The sequence below is a fragment of the Arachis hypogaea genome, chromosome 7 (genome assembly GCF_003086295.3).
Source record: "Arachis hypogaea cultivar Tifrunner chromosome 7, arahy.Tifrunner.gnm2.J5K5, whole genome shotgun sequence".
NCBI lineage: Eukaryota > Viridiplantae > Streptophyta > Magnoliopsida > Fabales > Fabaceae > Arachis > Arachis hypogaea.
In genome coordinates this window covers 12,400,027-12,414,063 of record NC_092042.1, presented here as the reverse complement: position 1 = coordinate 12,414,063, position 14,037 = coordinate 12,400,027, and the positions used below count along the sequence as shown (strand labels likewise).

The window sequence follows — 14,037 nt, the reverse complement described above, 5'->3', positions numbered from 1 at the left end:
ATCTTGCGCAACAGACGGAATTTGATGACACGGCCGCTGGAGCAGATTAGACCATATCTGATATGAGCCGGGTTTGAGTACGTCGCATATATGGTCGAGTTTGAGCATGATTGGTCTCTTTCCTTGGCGTTGATAGAGAGGTAGAGGCTTGAGTCCTACACATTTCATTTACCGTACGAGGAGATGACTATCACCCTACAGGACGTGGCCTATCAGTTGGGACTCAAGATTGACGATGATCCTGTGAGTGGATGCATAGGTGGGTGGGAGCAACACTACCAGGGATGGACTATTAAAGAGTTATATGAGCAGATACTGGGTGTTGTTCCCAATCCAAAGGACAGACAGTCTCAGACGAAGTGGACTATGAAGCTCTCTTGGTTCCACAACACGGTTTATGGAGAGCTAGAGCAGGATGCCACAGAAGAGCGCCTGATGAGATATACAAGAGGATACATCATGCAGTTGATAGGTGGTATCCTCTTCCCCGATGCATCTGACTCTCGAGTGCATTTCAGGTGGCTTCCTCTGCTGGAGAACCTTGATGCGTGTGACCGGTTGTCATAGGGTTCGGATGTGCTGGCATGGATGTACCGCCAGATGTGCCGGGCCACGGAGCATGGTCAGCGCAACTTGGGAGGATATGTCAGCTTGATGCTTTCTTGGGCCTACCACCGTATTCCGTTAGTACGGCCCGATGGGTTTGACGCTCGTCGCTTTCCCCTGGTCGAGAGGTATTATAAACACTTACCAAAGTTATTCAACTCATTATTAACTTTATTATTAGTAATGAAGGATAAAATATTATTGTTGTTTATTGTGTAGGTGGGTTCCGTACCGGCCAGACATTGCCACAGGCGAGAGCAGGCTGAGGCAGTACAGGTGTACGTTGAACGAGATTGGGATGCTGAATGTAAGTGATTAATATTTAGTTAACTATTGTACCTGTTTCATATGATTATCTGAATTTTGTCGTGCATTTGTGTTCTGTGAACAGGTTGAGTGGACTCTATATGTTGACCCACATCTGGTTGGGCTTGTTCCACCGGCGATAGCAGAGGCGGATGCCTCGGCGACGGTTGTATGTCCACTGTTATGTTAGCTATCATCGAGTAGCATCAGGTGGACGGGGTAGTACGTCAGTTCGGTGGCCTGCAGCACTTCCCACTAGGCCACTGAACACTTGCGCTCATCAAGCAGCACCTGATAACTCTGTTGCGTAGATCCCGGAACTGCTGCTAACCCTTCAACCGTGAAGTTTGTCCTGGACCAATCAAACAGGTAAACATTCATAGTGTTCACGTACTTTGAGTTGAATTCTGTGGCCTTCATCAATGTTTGTGAGAATTCAGCACCAACCTGAAGTTGGGCCAGTGCCTCAGAACCCTTCCTTGCAAAAATTTCACCCAAACGAAAATAACTTGACTTAACAAGAGCCGTCATTGACAAATTACGGGAACCCTTCATAACAGCATTAATGCACTTGGAAATATTGGCCGTCATGTGACCAAATCGATGTCTCTCATCAGCATACTGTACCCACTGTAATCGTGGCATTTCTTCAAGCCAGTTTGTAATAGCTACGTTTTCTCCCCTCAGATGGCCATAATAATAAGCGTACTCACGATGCGACTTCGAGTACGCTGCATTAATAAGAACCTTCTTCAAGTCTTTATTCCTAAAGTGGGTCATGAATTTGGCTGTAATGTGTCTTGTACAAATCGCTTGAAAGGCATGAGGCGGTTTCATAAACTCCCTTCGGCATTTAGTGCTCCATCAATGGACTTGTGTTTGTCTGAAATTAATAACACTCCTGGTTGTGGTGTAACATGCTCCTGTAAGTATGAAAGAAAGAATGATCACGTCTCATTTGTCTCACCCTCAACAACTGCGAATGCAACGGGCAGAATGTTTGAATTGCTATCTTGCGCTATGGCCATTAACAAAGTTCCACCATATTTACCATATAGGTGGGTGCCATCAACAGAGATAAGTGGCTTGCAATGCTTGAAGGCTTCAACACATGGTGGAAACGTCCAAAAGACCCGATGAAACATCACAGTGTCGGTGGAGGCAGGCTAGGACTGTGTCACTAGTTGCACCCAAGTACCTAAATGGACATACATTAATCGGCTTTTTGTAGACGGCTGAAGTATTTAATAGCGAATAATTAAACCAGAAATAAATCTTACCTGGCAAGTACATCTGCATAGCGAATAACCAACGAGGAAGCTCGTTGTATGACTCCTCCCAATCGCCATACATTCTAGCAATGACTCTGTTTTGGAAGCCAAACCTTTCTGTACAACGCCTTGTAACCAAAGTGATTCTCTATATCTCTTTGTAGAACCCTGATGCTGATTGTTGGATCGGCCTTGACCATTGTGAAAACATGTTGTGCAATCACTTTCGAATCTAACCTACGATGATCTTGCCCCATGGAAGTTTGCATACAAGTATGAGGACCAGTGTATCTCCTAACTTCCCACCTTTCTTGCTTTCGACAATATGATATAAGTATGCTCCAATTACAACTGGGTCCGAACTGGATACATCGTGCATTGTACCTCCAATGGTCACTCTCTACTATCTTGTACTCCGCAGCCCTCCTGATGTTGTACTGCTTAACTGCCAACATGACTTCTTCCTTGTTCCCAAATTGTTGTCCAACCTCAAACTCATTTCTTGGGTCTTCTTTAGGACCTCCTTGGGTAAACGACCAATCCGAAGTCATTGCATCAAGACTCAACCTAGTGAAATGATCTGGCCAGTCATATGGTCGAGAAATGGCAGGCTGTGTCAGAGCAATCTATGTGTCACCGTATTAGCTCATCTCCTCTTCCATGTCACTATCATCAGGGATTTCGGGTGGTTCTTCGTCAGCAACGTCTCCATCATCGGGGTTGACTTCATACTGCTCCATCATCGGATCTCTAATAGCAGAACCATCATGACTTTCAAAACCTTCGTTCATTAAGTCAACGTTACGGACTTCAATATTAGATCCCTCCTGACTACCCTCAGGTGGCAATTTAGATCCACCATGGTCCTTCTGATAGTTCGTCTAACAACTCCACTCGTCGGACTATCATCGACAGTATCTGCAGATGATCCTCGGCCACCAAAGTCAACAAGAAACACGGATAATTCTAACAGATGAATATTGGTCCATCGGTTGTGCCACGACCTTATAAGCGTACGTTATCGTCGTCGCGCAACCTGTACCTAATTCAAAACAATAGAAATATCGCTCACAACGATAGTCTGATAAATATACTAGTAACAGAGACAAAGACAACACAGCTATAATATACCTTTTATAAAATAAATTGCCATCTAACTCCGTTGGATATCTGTAGTAAATTTTTTTCACCCTTTTAGATTCCTGCTATTCGAGGGCATGCAATATCAAATTCTTCAAGGCTGTTAAACTATTGACTTCCAGTGTCATATACGTAATTATCGGTTGGCCCGATTTAGAAACAATTGAACCTTCTTCATCATACACTATTTCACCATTGTAATGAATGGATAACAATGAATTTCTTGACATCGTAGCAATAATGTTAACTATAAAGAAGAAAGTAATTAGAGAAATTGTTGCTGCTTGATATCCAACAGACTTGCATTTATCTCCAAACTCGTCATAGAGTTCGCCGGGGGGAGGGGCGAACTCTATATAAATTATAGAGTTCGCCGGGGGTGCGACAAACTTGCTCTTAATACCCAAAAAAAATCGTATCCTTGAAAATAAAGTTAAAAAATATTTTCTGAAGAAATAATTAATTTTTTAGACTAAACCACCAAAAGTAACCATGAAAGATTGATTCGCTGACAAAAGTAACCATGAAAGATTAAAACTCCTAAGATACCCACAATTGATTTGCTCCATTTGTCAAATGTGACCAAATGTTAATAAAATGTTAGAAAATTATACAATGTGTCCACATCCATTGCAGTGTGGCAAAAGAATGCCTTACGTGGATTAAATTTTCTTTTTGGTTAAAATTACATTTATTTAATTTCATTGATTTAGTTTATTAAAAAAGAAAACATTACTCTTTGAAGCATTGAAATTAGAAGAACAGAAAGAGGTGTTAGCCCCTCCCTTTTGAGCGTGACATCAATCATGCCCTAACAAAGCAAGTTTTCATCTTCTTCTTCTCTAGCGTACTCCCATTGTACTCTGATTCCATTCCCGTGACAACATTGGAGAAGGAGGTTGCTGCTTCTCCAACAGCGTGTTTATAGGCGAACTCTGTCACGCTTAAAGGCTCTATGAGGTAATACTTTTATGAACTAAGTCATTCAATGATTGTAACCTCTAAGTTATAAGAGTTGTTCATTCAATGTGAAAAAATTAGTTCTGTTGTTGTGGTTATTTCTGATAGGGTTTGGATTTGTGGTAACTTCATTATATTCTTGTTCCTCTGTTTAAGCTGTATAATTTTGTATGGTTCGAATATTATGGTAATAATTGTTCTTGAAACCAAATTGATAGTGAAGTTAGGTACCATGATGGTTAGGGTTTGAGTAAGTTGGAGTTTGTAAGATTGCTACTAATGGTGGATTTTAAATTCTTTTGCGTAGATGGAAAAATTCTTTTTACATATCACTTTAGAGATATATCACAGAGGAAAATTTGAGAGAACAAAAGATGAAAAAACTATGTATGTAGGTGGAGAGAAATCTGAAATTCGAAGGGTCAATGTTGATACTCTTAATGGGTTTTTTATCAATGACCTCCTTAGAGATATAGGATACACCATGATCAATGAATGCTATTGGTTAGTGCCTAGAATGGAGCTTAATGGTGGTTTAAAGTTATTGAGGAGTGATAAAAACATAATAGAGATGTATGAAGCTGCATTAAGGAATGATAGTAGAATTTGTGTATACACTGAGCACCCAATAAGCTTGCCAGAAGTTGTTGAAGAGGGTGATGGTAATGTTGCATCTCCTTCAAAGGGGAGAAAAAAGATTTGTGCAAAGAAGACTCTAACTCCTAGAAAAAAGAAAGTTACGAAAATGGCCAACACAACTGATCATCCCAAAGCCCAGCCCACCACACAGTCAGGTACCAGGCCCAATAGCCAACTCAATCAACAGCCCAATATACAACCCAACGCTCAACCCAAAACACAAGCAAGGACATCATTATCACAAGGCAAAAATTTTCTTAGCCAACCCACTTCAACCATGAGACAGTCTAGTAATCCCATACAGCAACAAGAAGTCACAAATACCTTAAATTCACAACACAATTCTAGTTCTCAACCTTTTCATGCTGCCCCAACAACAACACCAGAAATACTAACACAATATATACCCCAAGCTTATAATGAACCCCAATCTGAACCGTATGATGTACATGATTCTGATTCCATTACTCAACCCCAACCACCACCATCATCAAGTCAAAATGCTGAACACAATCAAGGTCCATCTCAACATGAAGTAAGAGAAGCGGCCAAAAAACAGAACAGGAGGAGCACTAGCAGACCTGAACCTACTGGACAAACTTTCAAACAGAACCCAGATCCTAAAAAGGCTCCAAGTATTTTTGTGCCAGTTGATGAGGCTGAAGAATATTCAGACCCTGAACCAGGATTACACTGTTATGAGTCTGAGGAGCTCCAAAGTTGTGCAGATTCAGATGAAGAACAATCAGAGGTCTTCCCACAAGGTATTTACTAATATTTTTTAGTATTCCTTTGATTATTAGTAAGTTAGAAGTGAGAACAATAATTTAATTTTTTTTCTGAATTGAGCAATTGTGTGCAAATTACTGTATGATGAATATTAACTAATGAGTGTTGTTCATATATGATTATTTAAGTCAAAATTCAAAGTAAGTTGTGATCCTTGTTATATTGCACATCAGTTATTAGGCATTACAACTATTCTTGTGCAGCATGTTATTTATTATACCTTTGATAATCATATGCTTCAATTTTTCCTACTACATAGGTAATGCCGATACACCAGTTGGACAAGTTAGGCTTGAAGTAGGTATGGAGTTTGAATCTTTAGAGCAATTTAAGAAGGCGGTGAGAAAGTTTAATATCAACTTAGGGAGGAGTATTTTTTTTCCAAGGGTGGATAGTACAAGAGTGAAGCTGTTGTGTTGGGATGAGAACTGTCTTTGGCAGATATACTGTGCTAAGAGGAATTATCCGCTGAGCTATCAGGTGAAAACATTTGTGAACGAGCATACTTGTTGCAGGGTTGTGCATAATCGGTCTGCTAATGGAAAGTGGGTTGTAGATGAGTTGGAGCAGCAAATTAGAGTCAGCCAATGATGATTGTTCGAGAGGCTGAGGATTACTTTAAGAAAGAGTATCATGTTTTGTTGAGTGAAAGAAAAATTTATAGATCGATGGCAAAGACAAAAGAAAGAATTGAAGGTAGTGAGAGAGCACAATATGCAAGACTCCGAGAATATGCCATGGAAATTTTGAATACCAACCCAGGATCCACTGTAAATATATGCACCACACCAATGCCAGATTCAACTGTCTTGTTCAGAAGAATATATATTTGCCTAGATGCGTGTAGAAAGGGCTTCTTGCCTGGATGCAGACCGTTTATTAACTTGGATGGGACCTTCTTGAGAGGATACTATGGTGGACAATTGTTGACAGCTGTTAGTCAAGATGCGAATAATCATATTTACCCCATCGCATATGCTATTGTGGATTCAGAAACCAAAGACAACTGGAAATGGTTTCTTCAACTTTTGCAAGAGGATTTGGGTGATCAGAGGAATAATTATTGGACATTTATGTCAGATCAGCAAAAGGTACAACTTTTAAAGTGTTTATACGTTTTCTTGCATATAAACATGTCACCTGAAGTTAGAAACTGTTTATACATTTTTTTAGGGTCTTATTCGAGCTCTAGAAGATGTTGTGCCGGGGGCACATCACAGGTATTGTGCCATGCATATATGGCACAACTTCACGAAGCAGTGGAAAAGCACAGATCTCAAGGGTGCAGTTTGGATGTGTGCAAGGAGCACCACCACTGATGAGCGGATAATTTATACGCTTTTTGGCATTGTTTTTATATAGTTTTTAGTAAGTTTAAGCTACTTTTAGGGATGTTTTCACTAGTTTTTATGTTAAATTCACATTTCTGGACTTTACTATGAGTTTGTGTGTTTTTCTGTGATTTCAGGTAAATTCTGGCTGAAATTGAGGGACTTGAGCAAAACTCTGAAGAAGGCTGACAAAAGGACTGCTGATGCTGTTGGAATCTGACCTCCCTGCACTCGAAATGGATTTTCTGGAGCTATAGAACTCCAATTGGCGCGCTCTCAACGGCGTTGGAAATTAGACATCCAGGACTTTCCAGCAATATATAATAGTCCATACTTTATTCGAAGAATGATGACGTAACTTGGCGTTGAACGCCAAGTACACGCTGCTGTCTGGAGTTAAACGCCAGAAAAACGTCATGATCCGGAGTTGAACGCCCAAAACACGTCATAACTCGGAGTTCAACTCCAGGAAATGCCTCAGCTCGTGGATTAATCAAGCTCAGCCCAAGCATACACCAAGTGGGCCCCGGAAGTGGATTTATGCATCAATTACTTACTCATGTAAACCCTAGAAGCTAGTCTAAGTATATATAGAACATTTATCTATTGTATTAGATGTCTTTGACCACGTTTCATCATTGGTCTCAGTTTTGTTTTATTCTTCATCCTAAGAGATCATTGATCACGTTTAGGGGGGCTGACCATTCGGCCATGCCTGAACCTTTTGCTTATGTGTTTTCAACAGTGGAGTTTCTGCACACCATAGATTAAGGGTGTGGAGCTCTGCTGTACCTCAAGTATTAATGAAATTCTATTATCTTTTATTCAAATCTCTCTTATTCTTATTCCAAGATATTCATTCGTACCCAAGAACATGATGAATGTTATGAGTCAGATTACCCTCATTATCATTCTCACTTATGAACGCGCGTGATTGACAACCACTTTCGTTCTACATGCAACAGAGCTTGAATGCGTATCTCTTAGATTCCCCAACAGAATCTTCGTGGTATAAGCTAGATAAATGGCGGCATTTATGAGGATCCGGAAAGTCTCACCTTGTCTGTGGTATTCCGAGTAGGATCCTGGGAATCCGGAAAGTCTCACCTTGTCTGTGGTATTCCGAGTAGGATTCCGGTAATGAATGACTGTGACGTGCTTCAAACTTGCAACCTGCTGGGCGTTAGTGACAGACGCAAAAGAATCAAGGGATTCTATTCCAGTAGGAGCGGGAACCAACCGGTGATTAGCCGTACTGTGACAGAGTGCGTGAGCATTAGTTTTCACTGCGAGGATGGGATGTAGCCATCAACCATGGGTGATGCCTCCAAACGATTAGCCGTGCGACTGACAACCGCATAGGATCATTTTCCCGAGAGGATGAAAGTAGCCACAGCTGATGGTGAACCCCTATACAAAGCTTGCCATGGAAAGGAGTAAGAAGGATTGAATAGAAGCAGTAGGAGAGCAGGCGTCCTTGAGCCATACAGCATCTCCATTCGCTTATCTGAAATTCTCACCAATGAATCTACATAAGTCTTCTATCCGTTTATTATTTCTATTTTCTTATTTTTATTTTCTAAACCCATAAACTATTTTAATCTGCCTAACTGAGATTTACAAGGTGACTATAGCTTACTTCATACCAACAATCTCTGTGGGATCGACCCTTACTCGCGTAAGGTTTATTACTTGGACGACCCAGTACACTTGCTGGTTAGTTGAACGGAGTTGTGAATTTAACCAAAAGCCACAATAGTTTTTGTGTATATGCCAAAGAGCCAATATTGATGATCACAATTTCGTCCACCAACCACCCAAGACTTTGCAGCAGCCATGACAACAATTAGAAAACTAAACCCACATGCTTGGGAGTATCTGAGCCGCATTCCACCAAAACAATGGTCAAGATCCCATTTTAGTGAATGGCCAAAGGTGGATAATATCACCAACAACAATAGTGAAGTTTTTAACTCTAAGTGTAAGAAGTTTAGGGGAAAGCCAATCATTACCCTCCTAGAAGAGGTAAGGTGTTATGTTATGAAAATTTTGGCTAGAAATAAAAAGGAGTTGAGGGGATACAATGGACGGCTTTGTCCAGTACAACAGAGTAGATTGGAGAAAAATAAGAAACAGAGCAGTAGTTGGAAGCCATTCTGGATAGGGGATGATGCTGGAAATATCTTTGAGGTTCAATGCTTACCTATGAAAGTAAGTGTTGATCTCGAAAAGCATACTTATACTTGTAGACTATGGCAGCTCACTGGCATACCCTGCAAGCATGCATGTGCAGCATTGGCACATCAAAATAGGAGGGCTGAAGATGTTGCACACACATGGCTGACAATTGGTGCTTACAATGCAACATACCAATTTTTGGTTCAGCCGGTGCCTAGTCAAGAGTATTGGCAACAGCTAGACACTATACCAATTTTGCCTCCACATTACAAACGTCTTATCGGGTGGCCCACTAAGAAGAGAGACACCTCTAGGGATGCTCCCAAGGTTAACCCAGATCCTTACAGGACAAAGAGAAAATACGGTCAAATAAAATGCAAATACTGTTTGGAGGTTTGTGAAATATTGTTCACCATAACAATTGTTAGGGATATTTTTCTGTAAATATTTGTATCGTGAACTATTATAAAATCTCAATTATTGTATAGGAAGGACACAATTCTAGAAGTTGCAAGGCTAAAAAGGAAGCCATGGTAGCAGCTGCTACTGCTGCGGATGCTACAGCACATGGTCAAAACTCTTCTGCAGCAACAACTGCACATGTACCACCTGCTAATGTAGCACAGGATGAGGATGATGAAAGACTGGCTGAGATGTATTGGGAGGAAACCTTAGAGGATGCAGAGGCAGAGGCAGCCTTGGATGCTGCAGCAGCTGAATTTGAGGCATCTCTGGGTGTCGGAACCCAACCACAGGTAAAATATAATTTTGTTAAATTGCTTAAATATTTTTTGACCTATTAAGTTTACTTACATCCATGTCTAATTTAAATTATAGACCACTACCACATTGAATCCATCTCCTAATATGCCGCATACACCGCAAGCGCCCCACCAATTAGGCCACCAACCACAAAAATAAAGAGAACAAAGAGATCCACCAAGAGGCCTCCTCCATCACAAGTTCAGACTCCTGTGCCTCAGTCTCCAAGGCCACCCACCGTGTCCCCACATACAATGCAAGGAGCCAGTGCAGGCACAACTTCCAGGTTCGCACAGTTTATGCCAACACCAAGATCGCACCTTACACCAACATGGCCAGTTCCTGGATACAGACCACCCAAACCATCAACTACTATGCAAGGCACAGCCTATGGATTATCCAGTGGGAGCAGCAACTCAACACCAAATTAAAAAAATTAACAGTCTTCATATTTTTTGGAATCTATATGTATGTAATTTACATCAAAACTTTACTGCTAAGGATCAGTTATGTTTACTATTTTTATTTTGGAATATCATGTCAAGTTTGTATGCTATATACACTACTTAAGCAGTTATTGATGTACCTTTTTAGAACCTTATGAATGCTTATGAGTGCTTATGATTAACTAATTTCTTAGCTCAGAATGCTTAAACAATGTTAGAAAAGAATAACAACTATTGAGAATAGTGATAGAATAAAAATGCAATAAATAGCAAATACATCATCTCATTCAATCATGAATTACATTGTTCTTCATGGATACAAAACAACCCTGTACCGAAATTAGTTCTAAGCTTCTGCATAAATTTAGGACTCAAATTTACCAATCAATTGTACATGACCATTACAAACAAAAAAAGCGTAAACTGCAGAAACAATCATAAAGACACGGACACAAGCCATACTCTCATAGCTTTGATTTCACCTTCAATCTTCTTCTCAACCTTCATGGCTGTGTTAACATTGCTCTCCTTGTGGCCTGTTGGAGCAATTGTCACATCTTGATTAGCAACACCACATTCATGCTCATTGAGTCTCCTAATCAAACACAACTTTGCCATCCCCCATCAATCTCATCAACCCAAACAAAATAATGGCAATCTCGACTGTACAGAAGCCAAAAAATCAAAATATCAGAGATGCAAAGGAACCCTATACTTGTCTAATTATCATAAATAATGTCTCATACCTTCGAAAAGGGGCAACGAATGAACCATCTTCCAGGATTAGTAACCGTCAAAGATTCCAACAAGACAACATACTCACCACAGTGACATCTTCCATCCTAATTTTCTTCTTCTTCATCTTCGAATGTGAAGCTCCTGAAAATCTGCTTCCTTCACTTGTAGTTACCTCTCTCCTTGACATTGCTCAAATTCTTTGAGCATAAATTAATTCAGGAATTAGGGTTATTCGCTTGTAGTTACCTTGGATGCCTGTGCTCGGGTTACTCTGCAAAAATTGGGTTCCAACTGAGAAGAACGAAGAATTAGGGTTTAAATTGACCCTAAATGGTACTGAGTACACATATGGAATGGAATCAGAGTACAATGGGAGTATGCTAGAGAAGAAGAAGATGAAAACTTACTTTGTTAGAACATGATTGATGTCACGCTCAAAAGGGAGGGGCTAACACCTCTTTCTGTTCTTCTAATTTCAATGCTTCAAAGAGTAACGTTTTCTTTTTTAATAAACTAAATCAATGAAATTAAATAAATGTAATTTTAACCAAAAAAAAAAATTTAATCCACGTAAGGCATTCTTTTGCCACGTTGCAATAGATGTGGACACATTGTATAATTTAATAACATTTTATTAACATTTGGTCACATTTGACAAACGGAGCAAATCAATTGTGGATATCTTAAGAGTTTTAATCTTTCATGGTTACTTTTGTCAGCGAATCAATCTTTCATAGTTATTTTTGGTGGTTTAATCAATTTTTTATTTTACAAATTAAAAAAATCCTCTTAACTGACATTCTTCTCAAACTTTACCTTTTGATCCATGGCCACCATGAGTATTATATTGATCTGACCATTTTCACCACTAAGGCTTCTCCCTAGTCGTACAATGCTTATCCTTGTCATGGATGTTATGGATTTTTCCATCTTTGAAACAAGGAATCAGTTTATGGAGGATAGAGAAGTTAGAGGCATGCTTATATAGAAAGTATTTGATGTTGGTGAGGGAGTAGTTTGAAGGGGCCTAGAAATAGTGTTGGAGATAAAGAGCAAGAGTGGAAGGAAGAAAAAAGACAAAAATAATATTGGAAATGGGTGCTAAAAGAACTAAGAAAAAAAAGTAAAGTAATTAAAATAACAAAATTATTTACATTTTGTTTTCAAATTTTTCAAGAATTTAAAAAATGAAAATAATCAACCAAATAAATTTTTTCATTGTTTTCTATTAACAGAAAACATATAAACTAAACACATCTTATATTTGACATATAAGACATGAATATAAATATTGTGTTTTCAGATATTAAATTAATGTATTTTGTGTGATAAAAAAGACATAAAGATATTAATAAGAAATACAATTTATTTTATTTTTTATTATTCTTATTAATTTTTTTATAATTATATTTTTTATTTTTTTTCTAAATTTTTTTATGTCAAAAAATAAAAATAAATTAGATTTTTATAATTTATTTTTTTATATTTAACTTATCATCAAATAAAATATATTAAATTTTATATCTTTATTTTTTGTATCTCATTTTTAGTGTCATGTCGTGTTTTATTTTAAAATCCAAATACAACCTTAATGTTTTTGGTCTAATTTCTCTAAACAACTTCTTTTTGGTTGCTATGAAAACTTTGTTTTTGAACAGAGGTCTGAAACCTTTTGAAGAGTAAGTATTTTGTATATGTGATTGGACAATAGACATCTTCTTGACCAGACAATAGACATCTTGAGCGTAAGTGTTATGCTTGAAAATTAAAACATGACTCAGAGGCCCATAGGTTCTTATGGTATACACCCACATATAAATTTAATGTCATCCAAGTTTATATGCATAACCAGGAAAAAAGTTGTCATTTTTATGCATAGAAACCTGTAGGTACATGGCCATCTCTCCCTTTTTTTATCTACCATTAAAAGTATTCTCGTTTCTTTATCAAAATAAGTAATTAATTTAATACCTATTTTCTGTCAAAAATTTAATTAAAGACCAAAGCAATTTATATGTTTATTGTTTGGGCTAAATCATATGAGATTGCTTCTACAAAAAGCCCTCTAAGCCTCAAAGAAAAGGAAGAAAGGGTGATTAAAGCCTAATCTTTCTCTGACGAAAAAAGAGCCTAATCTTTCCAATGTTATTTAAAGTGCTATCTTTCTAAGTTTCTATGTTACCCGAATCTCTTACTCTGACAAAAACAAGGCTGTATCGTTTAATGTCCAAAAAAAAAAAGCCTATATGTTTCCTAGCATATATTTCTAATTAATAAAATCTATTACAAAAAGAAATAGTTTCTATTAAGGTTGTTTAGAGTGCGGTTTGGATCGATTTTCAAAAACTCATTTTATGCAAACATTAATTTTATTTGCAATGCGATTTGGATTGGATTTGTAGTTTTGTAAATTAAAAAAATTAAATATATATAAAAAATCTCAATATCAAATTTTAAATAACTAACAATGACATAACAAACTTCAACAATATCTTAAAAGACAAAAAAGTAACATAATAAAAATAAAATTATAGAATAAATAGTCATTTCTGATCATAAAAGATTTAGACGGTGACAAAATTAACCATTAAAAATTAAAATTAAAATTACACACATACAAGATTAGTTTTATCCGACAAAAATGATTAATAATTTAATGAGTAAAGTATTATTTTTGTCCCTAACATTTGGGGTAAGTTCTATTTATATCCTTAATGTTTAAATCGTCCTATTTGTATCCTTAACGTTTATAAAAGTGATTTAACATTATCCTGCCGTTAATTACACATCATGAGCTTTAGTTGGAGTTTTAAAAATCTCTTTTTAAAGTTAGAATACAAATATCTGGGTCAGAGCCGATTGATCCACTCC

At 37.9% G+C, this 14,037-nt stretch overlaps 1 protein-coding gene across 1 annotated transcript; it reads left to right on the top strand.

Moving 5' to 3' along the window:
* Positions 1–6,379: 6,379 nt before the first annotated feature.
* LOC140174284 (uncharacterized) lies at positions 6,380–10,141 on the top strand. The gene is made up of 5 exons (XM_072198694.1): positions 6,380–6,802; positions 6,885–6,931; positions 9,100–9,613; positions 9,709–9,975; positions 10,058–10,141. The coding sequence occupies exons 1-5, from the start codon at positions 6,380–6,382 to the stop codon at positions 10,139–10,141; spliced, it is 1,335 nt and encodes a 444-aa protein (XP_072054795.1).
* The last annotated feature ends 3,896 nt before the right edge of the window (positions 10,142–14,037 follow it).